Source organism: Thermobia domestica, chromosome 2, assembly GCF_964235325.1.
Source record: "Thermobia domestica chromosome 2, izTheDome1.hap1.1, whole genome shotgun sequence".
Taxonomy (NCBI): Eukaryota; Metazoa; Arthropoda; class Insecta; order Zygentoma; family Lepismatidae; genus Thermobia; species Thermobia domestica.
Window position 1 is genome coordinate 175,520,191 of NC_137455.1, and position 18,462 is coordinate 175,538,652.

An 18,462-nucleotide genomic window follows, 5' to 3' on the forward strand; every position below is an offset into this window, starting at 1 on the left:
TTACACAACATGATGGAATTATTATTGAAATACCAGCCTTCGGCTAGCTGGGGACATCGCCCCAGACTCCGACATTTGCTTGGCCTACGGTCTCGCACTTCTCATATCCCGAACACATTAATGTATCTCTAATCTTAAGGGATTTCGAAATATGGTCATTTTTATTTTAACTTCACCCATACTTTTTTCTTTCCTTGTAGAGGAGTAATAGCTATATATATATAAACACTGAAACACGTGTCTAATTATTATAAATGAGAAGAAGTCCAAGTGTTGAATTTCGTATCAATAGTTGTCTAGGATATTATGCTCTTGCAGATTTGCTTCTGTCCAGGCTAAGGCGGCCAAAAGTTTTCACTTGCAAAAACAGGAAGGATATAAATAGCGGGAAGGGGAGAAGGAAGAAATGTAAAATAAAAATTAAATTATTTCGTGGCAGTTTCCATAACGTAACGTTATCTTCCTCAGACGTTAATATCTATGTTCATATTAATGTAGGTAATAGACATAATAATATTAAATTGTTGATATTCGTTGTTGCTTATTATATAATTTTAAATTTATATTATGCAACAATACGATATTATTATAATTTACAGTTTCATTTATATATATGAATGAATATTTCCTAATTTCTGTGAATTTTTATTCTAACAATTCTATCTAACAACCTACCCCATAATTCATGAATTTGAAGTTCATTTGTCCAATTCATTAATCTTTCTCTTTTTCTCCCTTAATCCATCTCACTTCTATCCATTTTCTTATTAATGTTCTATTCTCTTTTTCTACACCTTGTACACCTTCCCAATTTATATCATGTCCTGTTTCTTTTACATGTTTATATATTGCGTTATTTTCTCTTTTAAGTCGTACGTCATCCTTATGTTGTTTTATTCTTTTTTTAAGGGGAGGCAGGTGGCTCAGTGGTAAAGCGTTCATCTCCGGTGATTGGGGTCCTTGGTTCGATGGTGAACAAACACCGTGCTCGTGGATTTTCTCGGGCTTCTCCCGTTTCCTCCCACTTTCTTCATTCCACCATTTCATTCATTTCTTATAATCACCATCTCCTTTAGCCTAACCGGCAAAATCGTGGGACGTAAAACTCAAAGATTTCATTTTCATTGTCTTCTTTTGTTAAGCTTTTTTTTTCCTGTTTCTCCAATATATATACATTTCTTACATTTCACTTCATACACTACTTCTTCTCATTCTTCATTCTCTTAATCACTTCTAGGATTCTTCTTCCTCCTTTTCTGTATGTGTTCACATCTCCTTTTCTCAATAAGTTCTTCAGTAATTATGTATTTTCTCCAATGCTTTCTATCCCATGCCATTTTCTCTTCTCTTCCTTTGTCTCTTTTCTCTGACCTTTCCTTCTGCCTCCTTTGATTCTACTTTTCTTTATATTCTTTGTTATAACCATTTTCCTCTAGGAGATTGTGAAACTTTTCTAGGTCGTCTTTCTTTTTCTCTTCTTCACTATCTATTTCTTCTATTCTCTTCTCCATATTTCTTATAAAGTTCTTTTTCGGGCTATTATCTACGTCACTTCTTTTATGACAGTATATTATAACAATATCTTATTGTTATAGTAAAAATTTAAATTTATATAATAAGCAACAATGAATATCAACAATTTAAGATTATGATGTCTCTATTACCTACATTAATATGAACATACATATTAACGTCTGAGAAAGATAACGTTACGTTATGGACACTGTTACAACATAATTTATTTTTAATAAAGAAATGCATACTCTGGTCAGAAAAATGTTAATTATTTAAATAATAATTCCAGAGTGAACATGGAGGAAGTTACAGTTATTTTAACGAAAGAGTGCAGAATTTGCTCTGATCATTTACGGTATATATTGAATAGCAATTAAGGGTCATCTTGTTTATATTTGCTCAAAAATGCGTCCCGTTTGTGAATACGAAAAGAATGGTTGAAAGAAAGGGAGTATCCAGGAAAAAAACGTAACGTCTGATCATCTTAGTCCAGGTTTAATTTAAAAATTTCCCTAAAAAGGTTAAAACTATACACTTACACATTAAAATACTTACACACCAGAAATAACTAATAATCGAATGTGCGTTCTAATTATGCTAATTCTGTTGAATGCATGCCTGTGTATTAAAATGTAATTTTTATAGTAGAAAAATTAAAATGTGATTTTTTATAATAGAGAAAAAACTACTTATTTGCTCCAATTTTTCGATTAAAACAAAAAAATTCCAGCAAAAGTTGAAGTCTTTGGCCCGTCTGTACCATAATTTTATTTCTTGTGATTGAAATTCACATCCATTTTAGATTTATCAGTCAATTTAATTGCTTGGGAGTTGAAACCAATCGAGGATAAGGGGGAATAAAATTATCTTCAACTTTAAAAATGCATTCTGCGGTAGATTTTGTAAAAACTCGTCTATTTTCTCCAGAAATATTGTTTTCTGTGAGACTTAGGAATTACCCCTATTTCTTGAGATTGAAATTAGAGGCAAGAGGCTGAATTCAGCCCATCTTAAACCAATAACATTAATAAAATAATAACTTTCCTATGAAATACCGAATTTTAATGAAACGTGGCTTGTACTTCCCTTGAGACCACGCAAAACAGTTTATTGCTTATGATTGAATAAGTCAGGAGTAGGGCCGTATTCAGGCGCACACCCAGAAATTTTTATTAGGAGGAACCCACAGTTTGGGGGACCAAATACTACAAGCCACTACGTCTATGTAGCATTGAACTCATATTATTTATATCTGAAGAGACGATAGGTAAAATATTTTCACCTATATTTTCAGAAAAAAAATGATAGATCTAAGTTGTTTTTTCTTATATAAGAAAAAGAGTAAAACGAAGTGTAAGATCAAATTTTCTCAGATATTATTATACTAATAATATTATTAGTATAATGTTATTTATATATTATTTTATTTATTGCGCATATTTTTATTTTCTCCACTTCAACTTAAATATTAATCATTCTCTTAACTGTCTGAAATTTTCTACGCCAGTATTTATCGATATTGAGGGAGCGGTAATTTTTTAATAGTCCAGGATGGCAAAAATGTTAAATATGGCCCTAGTCTGGTGTAAAGACATTAATTTATTCCGAACATTTAAATATTGTAGAAATTCTTTTCCCTCTTTAGAAGCCGGATTGTTGAGAACGCTGAAACGCTTGTTCAGACAGTTCTGAGTTTAAATGATACATTGAATTTCACACCCTAACTTCAGAATTTTAGGTATATAAATCGGAAATTCGGATATGTTTCTGTTTTCCCTTTAGGATCAGCATTTTCGAAAACGTTTCTTCAGTTATTTTTAATGAGGAGTTTGTATATATCGAGTTTCATCTTGACTTTAGGTATTCCTGAGACACTCGATTCTTGACAAAATCTCTTCCCCTTGCTTTCGTGTCAGAGAATTCTGTCCAAATTTCACATTATAGTGTGACCACAGCTTTGATGAATGAATGAGTCACTTTAATTATTTTTAAAATATCTAATAATTCAGAGTAACTAACTGTTTATGACTGCCTCTTATGATTGTCTTACTATTTTTCGTTACATTTAAAGTTTTTTGTTACTGTTTACTTATGATTGTCTTATTCATTTGTTCTCCAGGTTTAAAAACTATCATCAACGCACTTCTACATTCGTTTAGGCAACTCGCGGAAGTAATGACACTAACAGTCTTTTGCCTGATGGTGTTTGCCCTATTTGCCTTGCAAGTGTACATGGGGGAGCTGAGGAACAAGTGTGTCAGAAATATGGATACGATGAACGCCACAGAAGAAGAGTGGAGGGAGTAAGTACATGTTATATATATATATATATATATATATATATATATATATATATATATATATATATATATATATATATAGTACTTGTACCGATTATGGCCTGGGTCCCTAATATGGCTCACCCACCATATCTCTGCAGATTTACGTTGATGCTACTAGATGACAATATAAACTATGTCCTCATGACAAGCGTAAACATATTTGCGCGGCTCAGAGGACATAGTTTATATTGTCATCTAGTAGCACCAACGTAAATCTGCAGAGATATGATGGGTGAGCCATATTAGGGACCCGGGCAATAATCGGTACAGGTACCATATATATATATAATATAATATTAGCATTGTTATTGTCACGATGGGTGTATTAATGAATAAATCTGTAAAGACATTTACTGAGTTTAAGTGAAGAAGATGTAAGGCTGAACTAATTACGTACAGTATCTGAATACCAATTCATAATCAATACAATTACAACTTTATTAAAATAAAAAAAACTATTTAAAACTCAGTAGTATAGTAACATTATTATAATCACGTGACCTATCATTTGGAAGACTCAACCAAAACAAGTTTAAAGTCTTTGAAGTTCCATCTGTCTGTCTGAATTTAAAAAGTCAAAATAACCCACATTAAAAATCAGTACTTGTCGATACTTTTATGATGTCTCGTGTCAAGCTTTCCACATCATTCATGTTAGTACTTTAGCTTTTCACATTATTGATGTTAGTTTTTTTCGAGTCCAAAAAAAAATCAAACGTGAACCTCATGTAGCATAAAAAAAGACTGTGTTCGTCTAAATTTCCGAATCGTCTGTGTTCGTCAAACTCATATAATCAGTACCCAAATATGAACCGTGGAAATGAGCCTGCGCGATGTATGCACAAAATAAAAATATTTATTTTATCTAGCTATGACTAAAGCTAGGAATTTTAAATGCAGTACCTTACCTTTTCTTGCTACTAAAATGTTCAAATTAGCTTTTCTTGCAAAGAAAACTGTATTTAATTGTGTTTAGGTTGCACCTTTCTGCACTTTTGTTCAATTCAAGCACCTTTTCTCAATGTTATCACGTTTTTGCACTTTTTAAACCTTCTTACATAACTACTTTTTTCTCATTTTGTTCCTGTAACAAACAAAGAATAGCAAACGTGTGTGGTATCACATTAGTACAGTTCTGTTAGGCGAAAGCTATTGAATAAAGGAACTAGAGGGAGATGACAAATCGAACTGACCAATCACGGCTATCAACAATCGGCATTGTTTAGTGCTTCTGTACATACAAATATTTATTTAGTGACCGAATATGTTGATTAATTTGGACTTTAGCGTCCCGTTGAGTACCGAGACTGTATGCGACATTGACTCAACGCAGGATCCTAACTACATGAACTCCTACCGGGAATTAAACTCGAGTCTCCTGCGCCAAATACGCATAGGCTAACCATATAACCACGAGCCTTACTTAGTAACGGGAGATGTAGCCTCACTTAAAAAAAAAAGGAAGAAAGGAAAAATGATTTTGACAGCTTTTATAACTGGCAATTTATCGAAATGTTAAATGTTAACTTTTCTGGATTTGTGTTTTCTAATACATCAATGAGTTTTGAATTATGTATGATATAGATAGTTTTACTGCTTTTTGTATGATTATTTACAATTGAATTTGCACACTTTTTCAAAATTTTGTACCTTTTGAAACTAAAGTTTTATATTTAAAATTCCTAGCTCTAGTTATCGCCATTAGTCTTAGGACGAGACGTCATTAAGTTGTTTTGCTTTGTTTTCATGCATTTTTTATCCTCTTGGATCAAAGAATTACCTTAATAAAAAAGTATTTTCGTTTTTCACCTTGTTTATATAAAGAAAGAATAAGCATTAAATAAAACTATAGATATGATTTTTTTTTTTTTTTTTTTGTCTCGTACAAGACTAATAGCTTAAATGTATAGTTTTACATTTCTACTTATTTATTTTTATTTTGAATAAATATCACTATAAATGTGCAGGAAAATTTAAAGAAATGAAATTTAAAAGAAAAAAGTTTAAAATCAATGTACTTACTGTCTCTGAAAGATAATGAAAATTGTTGACCAATTGCCTATTTCTCAAAACTACTACTGTAGTACTTCACAAGCTACAAACTACGAGTCTGAACTTCGTAAGTTCTTGTAATTTCTGTTTCTTAGAAGTTTTACAAGAACTTGTAAAGAGGACAGAGTTTTCATTAGTCACTTATCAAATCTACAACTTTGCTGACAAATACGTAAAAAACCAAGCATAATTTGGACATATTTATATGAAATGCTGTCAACTTGGCTATTTTCTGTAGTGCTAGATAATTAATTCGAAAATAATATCAACAAAATTTAAATTTAATGGTTTTTGAATATGACAAGAGAATCAAAAGGTATTTAATTTGGCCGTTCTATAGTAATTTGACACAGAAACATAAAGTAAATAATTAGAAAAAAAAATTTCAGAATCGCCAGGCCCATGGACTCGTTGAAGCACACAAGACCGAAGCGTTTCATATAATACTTTGTTTTCTACATATTTGTCTGCTAACTTGTAAATTTGATCATATGAATAGTCAAAACTCCCCCTGTTTACAAGTTCTTGTAAAATTTTGAGAAACAGAAATTACAAGAACTTGTGAAATCCAGACTTGTAGCTTAAAGCTTATGAAGCATTAGACTAATAGTTTTGAGAAATAGGCTCCTGAAGATGATCTTATATTTCACTAGCAACTAAGGGCATACCTGAAAATACAGAAGTGTAGGTTAATAAAGTGTAATTTCAGAAAATATAGCACAAGACACCTGTTTATAAAAATAGAATAAAAGCAGCATTATTGCACTTAGTTGCACTGAAAGTTAAACTATTTGTCTAATAAGTACTATTATACAGAAATATATTGTTATCGTGTAAGTAATTACGTCTTTCTCTTCTTAGATACAATACATTATTATCGGTATTTTATTACTGTAATCTCATAACTATACTATTTGCTTCAAGGTAGTTATGTTACTTTCATTTAGTTGTTTAAATTACTGTAGTAATCTAACGCATTGATTATTTCTAGGTGGATGAATGATCAAGAAAATTGGATTCGCACAGTAGAGGAAGAACCACTGTTATGTGGTAACGCCACTGGTGCTAGGTAAGGTTACAATCTTTACCTTCACCTTTACTTACTTACTTACTTATATATATATATATATATATATATATATATATATATATATATATATATATATATATATATATATATATATATATATATATATATATATATATATATATATATATACACGAGGGTCACTATGAAAGTTTTGGAATACGCATTGTTGTGGCACAGTATACGCATTGTGAATTCCAACAATTGCGTTCAGTAGTGGTATCCAGAACAAAGAAGCGAAGCAAGTTTCAACTCACCTCCTTATCGGCGTGGCCGTATCGCCTTCATTTGTTTGTTGATGTGAGCAGTATTCGGCTGTCTACAATGGAGCTCGAAAGGGAACATTTTCGGACAATGATCCTTTGCGATTTCTAAAATGGCTTGAACGAGACACAAAGCCTCGACCGTTTGCAGGGGGAGAGCTCCTCCGTGGCTAAGCGGTTAGCGTACGCGCCTGTGGCGTGGGAGACCCGGGTTCGATTCCCGGCGGGAGCTCATGTGGTTCGGATTCCACGTTAATCAGTAGGTCCACGTCTCGTATAGCCTCGCTGCTGAACGGGACGTTAAACTCAAAATCAACTCAACTCAACCGTTTGCAGGGGGCATTTGGGGACCTTGCTCCTTCCCGTGCTACAACTTTTCGGTGGTTTGGTGAATTCAGAAGAGGCCGGACATCGCTTAAAGATGAAGAGAGAGCTGAACGTCCGGCAACAGATGTGTCAGATGAAAACATTGCCGCTGTGGAACAAATGATTCGAGAAAATCCTCGAACAACTTTCAAGGACATTGAATCTACAGTGAACATTGGATCGCCAGCAGTAACAAAAATTCTTCATGATCATCTTCGGCTCAGGAAGGTTTCATCTCGTTGGGTGCCTCACACTTTGACTGAACAGCAGAAGCGCATGCGTGTGGAATGGTGTGAAGAAATGCTTGCAAGATTTGATGGAGGCAATTCTCGACGCGTCTCTGACATTGTTACTGGTGATGAGACTTGGATCTATCAATTTGACCCTGAAAATAAACGCCAGTCTACAGTTGGGAATTTTCCAGACGAAAATCCACCCACGAAAGTGAAGCGACCGCGAAATGTGGGGAAGAAGATGGTCGAAACTTTCTTCTCCAAATCTAGCCATGTTTCAACTGTTCCACTTGAAGAACAAAGGACTGTTACTGCTCAGTGGCACACCACTGTTTGCCTAGCAAAAGTGTTCCAGAAGCTTCGGGAACGGCGTCCAAGAACTGGATTGCGTGGGATCCTGCTTCATCATGACAACGCGTCCGCACATACGGCCAACATCACAATTCAGTTTTTAGAATCTTCGGCGGTCAAACTTATGACTCATCCACCGTATAGCCCTGACCTGGCCTCGTGTGATTTTTTCTGTTCCCCAGGATCAAAGATTACATGCGTGGGAAGAGATTTTGCAGCCCTGAAGAAGCTATAGTGGCTTACGAGAATGAACTTTCAACACTTGAAAAAAAAAAAACTGGCGACACTGCTTCCAAAAGTGGTTCTCGAGGATGCAAAAGTGTGTACAGTGTGAATACTTTGAGAAAATGTAAGTGTTAAATTGATTTTAAGTATGTAAGTTATTTCACATCTCAAAACTTTCGTAGTGACCCTATGTATGTTCCTTTTTTGTTTACCAGTTTCCAAGATTTATGAATACCTGTCATTGTTATACATAAATTCGTAATTTTATTACTATGTTATGTGTAAGTATGAATGTTTATTAAATGTTATTAAATTATGTAGGAGTGTCTACACGTATTGTAGTGACCATGTCTAGAAGACTGTGATACAAATGTAGCAACATTGTAGAGAAAGGCTGCTTCATAGTACACTGACATTTATTTGCACGTAAAAAGCATGTGGGGAGTGACCTTTTCAAGAAAACTAAAGCAAAATGTAAGGGGCGATCAACTGAAACCCGTTCAGTGGTCATAATTCACGAAATAACTTTAATTTCGAGCGGAAACTTGTACACTATCTAGAGGCATCTATGGTTAGCGTGCAGTAAAAATATTGTTCAGAAGAAGTCACCATGAGCGTTGAGACACTTGTCTCACTGTGTCACTAACTTACAAATGCCGTCCATGTAAAATTTGGACGGCTCACTACCAGACCAATCACTCACAGCGTCCTGAACCTCAGCATCAGACTGAAATCTCTGACCTTTCAATGCCTTCTTTAGAGGCTCAAAGATTTTAAAGTCACAAGGTGAAAGGTCAGGGCTGTAGGGCGGGTGTCGCAACATTTGGATACCAGGACCAGGCCGCAACATTTGGACACCAGGACGAGGCAGCAACATTTGGCTTGACCAGGACGGGAATACTCAGTGGTTTGTTCACGCCTATTGTTTTGGAGACGCATGCATCACCATATACGTCTTTCATACGCCGGAACACTTCAGCTGGTTTACAACTTTCGGCACTCAGAAACTAGATGACGGTACGCTGGTCCTGTTTGGACGGATTGGGGATCTTGAACGCCATCTTTCACTCGTTATACCTGCAAAATGGAAACACGTATCAACAACATTCCTACACCCAACACACAGGGACATTAACCATTACACCTACTAAACAAACACTATCCTCCTACACACTATACCAATAATACATGGAACGAACGGGTTTAAGTTAATCGCCCCTTATCTACTAGTTGTGCATTGCACTATGCGTAACTGTTGAGTAGTGCCTAGATGGATACGGAGATTGTAGTTTTGTATATGGTCTATTGAAGGTTACTAGATATTGTTTGCAATGCCGAGATAATACTAGCGAACATATTGTGTAATTAAAGTGACTGCGTGTGCCGTATAGTAGGTCTGCGAGAGGCTTAATGGTAGTTCCCCAGCATTTCGTCCTACGTGCATCGCGTACTAATAGTCCATCGATGATGTAAATGATGGAAGGCAGTCATATTTAAGTGTGACTTTCTATTGATCCTGCCACACACCGGGGTGCATCTGGACAGAAGAATCGTTTGAGCTGCCTAACTCGAAGGACGACTTCTGCCCTTGCAATCAGAGCCATCGTGACTATCTTTCCTCAATGCGAGCGCGTGAACTTTAAACAACTGAATTTTAAGGTCAACCTACGTCCCTACGTTTCTTTCACAAAGTTATCCTTGACCCTACTCAAGATCCGAGAATACCTTCGGTTCTGTCGTGAAGAACTGCAGTAACGTAATGAATGGAAGGCGGTTGCATTTTATGATAAAAGATGTTTGTGTCTCTGACACAGTGATGGCATGTTCATACATGTGAAAGTAAGCGGGAAAATCTAATATGTTTTCACAGTTGCTACTCAAAACTTAATCTTGGCCTTCTGATATGGTAGGCAATAAGCTACAGAGTCTGCTCGTCTCTGATCTTTATTCAGGGACTAGCTCGTCGAACATTTGTCACGTTGTCAATCTTGTCCTGCAACCTTATCTGAACATTTTACGAAAGTCTATCTTCCAGCAGAATAATGCACGTCCCTGATCTTTATTCAGGGACTAGCTCGTCGAATATTTGTCACGTTGTCAATCTTGTCCTGCAACCTTATCTGAACATTTTACGAAAGTCTATCTTTCAGCAGAATAATGCACGTCCCAATAGAGCTAATACGAATTCCATCCTAGCATGCTAGTTTTTCGGACCTAAGTTCCATCGAGCAGGTGGGATATGATGAAACGGCACATGACTACCTGGTGATATCCGGCAACGACCATCATTCAGCTCTATTAACATGTAAGATCAGTAGTGAGCATGGAATAGCATGCACCAGACACATTTTCAGTATCTATATGACCGGGTGTGCTGAATGTTTTTGAAGTTGTTCAGGATGTCCTACAGGCGCCACGTAGGAATCACCACCACTTAACACAACCTTATAAATAATAATAATAATAATAATAATAATAATAATAATAATAATAATAATAATAATAATAATAATAATAACGTTTCGACAGTATAGATCCGGGAGGTAATCGACGAAATTCAATGTAACTTAACTAGAAATCCCAGAAAATTGATACGAAAATTGCCTCAAGAAGTAGTTGTATCTCGCTCAACATGTCACCAGATGTTAAAGGAGCTCAGTTTCCGAGGATTTTTGTGACCGTAATGTATGAATTGAAAGAGCAAGATAGCTGTACGAGTTGCTATTTCAACTGGCTCTTGTCTGAGATCATTAATGATTACTTCGATCCTTTCCTCTTCTTTTTGACAGGTAAGAGGCATTTCATGTCAGGTTATGTTCCTAAGAAGATAGGCACTTGGTGTACCGTATAAATGAATGAGCATTATTAGTCCCGTAATTTTCACTGAGGCAATCAACAGCAAGATATTTGATAAATAATTGAGTTACTTTACCCATAACTAACTGAGAATGAAAAGCAGTTTGGCTAACTACTAAAGAAATTGTGCTACGACTTATCCAACTAAAGCCTGGCAAATACAAATGAATGTAGGGTTTCTCAAGAACAGGCTTGTTACCCCCCCCCTTGATCACTGAACTTATCCTGTAATTTAATTTATGGGGAACTTTGAATGGCAAATTTTGTGCTAACAACCTTCGGACCATCGATCAAGGCAAAGAGAATATTACAAATATGATACAAAACCTCTCCCCTCAAGAATTAGGACATGTAACTGAAAACATGATTATAAGGGCGTAGCGATATTTAGATGTTGGTGAGGGCGTTTTCAACGTTTACTGTAAAACTTACAGGTTAATAGGTTACTCTAGGTTGTTTAACATTATTTGCTTCCTATGCATTCTTCAAATGTTTCTGTTACATAGTATATTTACATCAGTTTTTCGTGGATTGCCCTTTATATATGTCTATATATAAACTACAAAAATTATATATGAATGCACCCTATATAATATGTGTACAGAAAGAATAGATTTCGAGATTTTAAACTTTTTGTTACTTTCTTACAGGCATTGTCCAGAAAACTTCACATGTATCCGGGTGGGAGAAAACCCAAACCATGGGTACACAAATTTTGATACTTTCTTCTGGTCTATGCTTACTACGTTCCAGCTCATCACCCTTGATTATTGGGAGAATGTGTACAATATGGTAGGTTAAAATTACTTTTTTTTTAAAATAAAAATAAATTTAAATTTACATTTATTATTTTGAAATAATTAATCCAAATGTTATATTTTATCAACATTACTTTATTTAAATCAGGAGAGAATTTTTCAATATAAAAAATGAATTATTCTTTTCAAGTCCACTTAAGTAAAGTTAAACTAAATTTGGATTATAGACTAATTAGATTTTAAATCCTCCACGCCAATAATATATGAAACGAGTGATTACTATCGAAAATAAGATTCAAACCAATACTAGATTTTTGTCCACCACCGAAGTTAGTCTATTGATTTGGAGTTTTAACGTCCTTTATTCCAACATTGAAGCTTACACAAGATATGGATCAACCATTTAATGTTGGGTTCGGACTGCATCAGCTCCTGACGGGAATTGAACCCTGATGTTCCGCGCTGAAGGTTATGCTAACTACATAGCCAGAAGAAATCCCTCCTGGCGGTTGAGCTGAAGTCCTTATCTTAGTACAAAGTGTTAAGAATGATAATAAATGAATGTAAAGAACTCACAATTGTAAATTTAAATCTAACACTTGTGTCAGTTTTCAAATTTCTTTAAGATATACGAGATCTGGAGAATTGGGCAAAGAAAAAGAAAATAAATAAAATGTTTAAAAATGGAGAATTTGGAAATACTTCTGTTAGAAGTATACCTGTACCTAAGTATATCAGCTTATTAATGAAATGCTGAAGTTTTTGCAGCTTTTTCCTTGAAGAAAATAATCTGAATGCAACACAGAAATTAAAGTATCAAAATGACAGAATTTTTTATATAATTCTGTAGATAATTAGACTAATGATTTCGAAAGACCAATTTCTTTTATTTTATTTTTTAAGAAGTCATATATATCAGTGTGATAATACAAGTTATATATAAAGTATGCAGGGTGGACCGTAAGTCACTTTGAAATTAATTATGTACCAACTACGAAACTAAGGAATTATTACAAGTTGTATCATAACATAAAGTTAGGTTACTTAAATTTAGTATTAAAATTGTCCTCCATTACTTCTAATGCACAAATTACGTCTTTTGAATACAGAAGAACATATTACATCACTAATGTTGTTGGATGATGATTTATCAAATTGAGTAGAAATACGCACGTTTTAAGTGGGCGAGTTCTATTTTTTTTCTGAGAAAACTTTACCTTTAAGTTTTCTTCTCAGATGGGAAACTCTACACAAATGACGAAATAACATGTAACCAACACTTTTGAAGTACGAATATATAATCACCATTTGATCACTTACTGTTCATTATAAACTTACTTAATTACAAATGGAATAAGGTTTAAATCCTTTATTATAGTTGCTTTTTACGTGTTATTTATGAAATACACCGTAACGTATATTGTGTACGTCAATCAGTTACTGCTACTCTAGCCAATTAAAAACTGAATAACTGCTAGTTTCAAGCGATTTATGGCCCATGCTGTATATGAAATATGTTGTACTATACTATTATATAAATGCAATATATCTTTTTTTTCTTATCTTTCAGGTTCTTGCAACATGTGGGCCAATTAGTGTATCGTTTTTTACTGTAGTTGTATTTTTTGGATCCTTTTATTTAATTAATCTAATGTTGGCTGTGGTAGCTTTAAGTTACGAAGAAGAAGCTGAAATAACGCAGGAGGTAAGTTAGGTTTTATTTATAATTTCCCTCTTTCCTTCCTTTCTTCCTTTTGTGCGTATAAAAATATGCATACAAACAAAAGTATTAAAGATTTTTATTTCTGGTTATTAGACAAGTTTGATTTATTTTTGTTGATAGTATCTTCTACGTAAGAGAAACAGAATTTTTTAAATATTTTGTTTAAGCGTTCACTATAACCCTGTTTCTACAAGCAAGTTTATAAATTTACTACACTATGTCCCTGCTGCAGTACATTATTGTGACTGATTGTTTTTACCTTAATCTTTATCCCTAAGTTTACATCCAATGGGATCCAAAGTTAAGACTAAACTTTGGAGAGAGAAAAATCTATATTTTTACAATAAATAATAATGAAATATCAGCCCTGAATAAATTAAATATCTAAAACTAGATTACATAATATTTAGAGGAAAAGTTTAATCTTTTTTTATTATTATTACTATTCCTTCTTACAATTTGCTATCTATTGGATTAGAACACGTTATTTTGTCATATTTTTGTCCATTTTCAAGTTTAATATTCCTGTTCAGGATCTGTTTAAACAGTGCACAAATTTATAGGGCGCTTAATACGATTTTATAATACTAAAGAGCAAAACACTTTTTCATTTATTCATTGGAACTTTAATGTGTGAACATAAAAATACTACAGCATTATGAAAGTAAATTACAAGCATTCTAGCCCTTACTTATTTGTTTTGTTCGTATTCAACTTTATTTAAGAATAATTACCATAAAGCTTACAGAAAAGAAAATTTTAAGCAAGGAGTTAGATAAAGGTGGTGTACTGCACAGCTACTACACCTTCAGCTATTTTGTCTACCGCTTGTATTTTTTGTTTTGTATCTCTAAGCTATTTCAAGCATTATTTTCTCCATCTTCTAAAGTAGCACGTCAAAATCCCCTCAAATTATCTTTATTTTTAGACTTTAATTAACTTGTATTCGACAAAGTAATTTATTCAACTAGTTGAAGTGTGATTCATTCTCACTATAAAATATAAATAAATTAGCTTCTCTTGTTCATTGCCTTAACAATATGTTGATTTTGACATAAGTTATCTTCAAATGTAACATTGAGTATTGAAACATGTTTGTTTGTTGTTTCATTTATAATTTCACTGCTAATACTAATGTATGAAATGTTATAGTTAGATCTTGCAATAAGGCCTAAAGATTAGCATCATTCCTTACAGCAATATTAAAAATATTTAGCACAATTTATATCCTAAATTGTCAGAAATCTTATATTCAGCTACATTGGGTTGCGTTGAAAAGACACTAAATCTTCCTATAAGTAAATACGAGGCATTCCGGGTAGTAAGAGCAAACTTAACGAAAGTTACGTACAATCAGAACACTAGGAAATTACACTTGAAGTAATCGAATAGTAATACCAAACTGCTCTGTAGCAGCGAGTTCATGTGCTTATACGTATAGTTTGTGGAAGCCGCTCCTCTTTTCTTTAGAAAATAATTTCAAAATAAATGGGCTATTATTTCGATCATTCAGAGCGCATTCTGTAGTGTTACACTACAGACACTCCTGACATTGTAACTTATTTTATTATATTATTCTTCGTTTATGATTCAGATGATTGTTTTATGCTATTGCACTTCAGTTATATAATTTGTTTTCAACGTAATATATGCAATTGTACACATATTGTTAATCTAACCACGAAATCCTATTTAATTTTATGGAACATTAACAGAGCGCTTGCGAAAAGTAGTCAATTTTTGCACCTGATCAAGGAGAAAATAATAATAATTTATATAAATTATTATGCACCATACTTTTAAAAAGTTCTTAAACGATAAATTTTAATTTACGTCGAAAAAATCATACACATTCATAGTTAATCTGCTTGAATTGATGTAATGTCACGAAAAAGAAGAAGAATGCTGTTCATTGAGTTAGCATAAATAGGCCGCCATATAAATTACATCAAACAAATAAATCTGAAACAAACTTATGCTGGTGCAAGAAAGATATTGGATTAATAGATTATATAATTTTTGCCTGTGAGAAAATTACAGAAAGAAGAAAATACATGCTAGATAAAATTTACAGACAATTAGAATATGGATCTTACTCAACCAAAAATTTATCGCCAAGAAATAACTGGGATCTAATTCAATCGATCATAGAATTCTTACAACTAAACGAAATTCAATTAGTTAAAAAAAAAAAATCTGATAAAGTATTTAGAGAAAGGGCTCACGGAAATTATCATCAAGACAACTTCATTATATATATATATTATTGCATAAAATGATAAGAAGTTAAATAATGTAATTAACGATTTAAAGTTACATGATTACGATTTATCAATATAAGTATTTAAGCTACGAAGGAAATAATGAAAGAGAAAAAGAGAAAGAAAAGAAAATAGTTAAACATAGATACTTACCTGATGCGCTAAAGAGAAATCCGTATATCCACTTAGTTCAACGACACATCTGATTGAAAACGCCAAGAAACATAACTGTAGAAGAAAGAAAGGGATTAGGAAACAGGAAAGGGAACATCTTAACCTATCAACTATGCTACAAGATTCGCCTATAAAACTTAATGTGTACTTATTTGGTTGATTTCTTAAATATTTACCTTGTTGGAGTATCCATATCCATACAATTGAAGAGACGCTTGACACCGTAGTACAACCAAGTTATCAGTTTTTAGTCACTTCAGTGCAAGTTATGTATGTTTTTGAATTTGTAAATGTGGTAGATTCTGTACTTAATCGAACCTTGAAAATATAAGATTGTACAGTATTATAAATTTTCTCAACAAATAATTTCATGATTTTCAGAATATCTTTAGCTAACTCTTAGCTATTGCTAAGTTAGTCATGGCACATGTCAAAACTCAACGCCTTCTTTGTGATCCTTATTCAATCAAGAACCCGGACATTGAGTTATCTATGTAATGTAAGTAAATCTTCGTCGTGCATGTTGTGTTAATCAAAAGTTACATTCGTCGTCGCGGAATGACATCTCGTGGTGTCATTTGCAAAGAGAAGGGAACTTCTTAGGGAACGAAGGTAGTCGAATCTGCGACGTACCACGTGATATGACGTTAGAGATCTGACAACAGTATATAGTGGAAGCGCACGACATAGCGTACATGTACTTAGAGAGGGAGAAAAAAAGAAATAAAGAGAAAGAAGGTTAACCGTGCGTGTAGATGAGGATGTGGCTTCACTATTTTCAGGAAACAAACCTTTGTAAACTTTGCTCTTACTACTTTCAACGCCTCATATGCATTTTCTATAAATTCTATTACCAAAATAGTGATTAATTCATTATCTTACTATTTTATTTTATTTACTTTTTAGGAAAAGCGTAAAGATCTCACGGATCACAGGGACGACTCCACCTTCAGCTTTGATCCTGCGAAAATAAAAGATGTAAAACAGTTAGAAAAGAATAAACGTAAAAAAATAGATAGCCGTAAAGGTATTCTTCTCTCCTCTTATACGAAAAAGAAAACTCGGAAACGGAAACGGACAGTAGGCCGAGGCACTGATTCCAATGCTCAAGATTCGAAAAACCAATCTGGAGCGGGAGGTTCCAACAACCGTGAACCAGGAAGGACTCCAACACCTAGCCCTCGTCATAGCTGTGTAGATCGTAGCCCTCGACATAGCTTTGATCGGAGTCCTCGCCAGAGCTTTGATCGAAGTCCCCGAAACAGCTGTGCGGATCGAAGTCCCCGCAACAGCTGTGTAGATCGAAGTCCTAGAGGAAGCTGTGTAGATAGAAGTCCTCGAGGCAGCTGTGTGGATCGAAGCCCTCGAAACAGCTGTGTCGAACGCCCTAGAATTCTTGTGTTACCAGATATAGGTAATCCTGGTCCGCCACCAAGCTCACAGGACGAAGTCAGAAATTCAAGCCCCGTGAGAAAACCATCCGTAACTGCTGAAGCCAGCAGTCCTGTGCGTATGGATACTCTTCATCCCAACACATTAGGTAAGTAACCACGTATTATTTTAAGGTAAAGATAGAAAATTCTTACTTTCACGTTAGATGTTATCATATATATCGTAGCTTTACTTCATGCTGTTTAGCTTAAGAATTACCTAAACATGTGTTCTCCTCTCCTTAATAGATTCAGTAGTAGCTCTTGTGGGAAGTGATATTGGTAAAAATTAACCTTTTTATCGCTACAAGTTATATACAAAAATTAGTACATATTTTTCAGATTTTACCCACTTATCATGTAATGATACAATGTCTTGACTGACATGACTTCCCTCAATAGCCGTGACTTGATAGACAAAAATAATAGAATGTGTTAGTCAAGGAACTCAGAAATAATCAAGTGAGTGAATGCCAGCCCACGCATCACTCAGTCAAGCGTGCGTGCAGATAAAGTTTTTCTCTTAGTTTTCTGTTGTTTCATGTATCGCAAAATCAACACCGTAGCAGCAGCAGCAACGGAAGCGATGACAATAATAATAATAATAATAATAATAATAATAATAATAATAATAATAATAATAATAATAATAATAATAATAATAATAATAATAATAATAATAATAATTATTATTATTATTATTATTATTATTATTATTATTATTATTATTATTATTATTATTATTATTATAATAATAATAATACTGACCTTTTGAGTTGTATCTTGGTCGTCCAATTTCTCTTAATATCTAAATAAGAGCAAATAA

The 18,462-nt window shown here is 33.8% G+C and overlaps 1 protein-coding gene across 5 annotated transcripts in view; it reads left to right on the top strand.

Moving 5' to 3' along the window:
- The window catches only part of LOC145677401 (sodium channel protein 60E-like), an 861,846-nt gene that overhangs the window by 737,277 nt on the left and 106,107 nt on the right, over positions 1-18,462 (top strand). For all 5 annotated transcript variants that reach the window (XM_081747910.1, XM_081747914.1, XM_081747904.1 and 2 more), the window contains 5 exons: positions 3,635-3,818; positions 6,901-6,978; positions 11,941-12,082; positions 13,619-13,753; positions 17,113-17,746. In XM_081747910.1, coding sequence (XP_081604036.1) covers positions 3,635-3,818; positions 6,901-6,978; positions 11,941-12,082; positions 13,619-13,753; positions 17,113-17,746 — 1,173 coding nt within the window. The remainder of the gene's footprint in view (positions 1-3,634; positions 3,819-6,900; positions 6,979-11,940; positions 12,083-13,618; positions 13,754-17,112; positions 17,747-18,462) is intronic.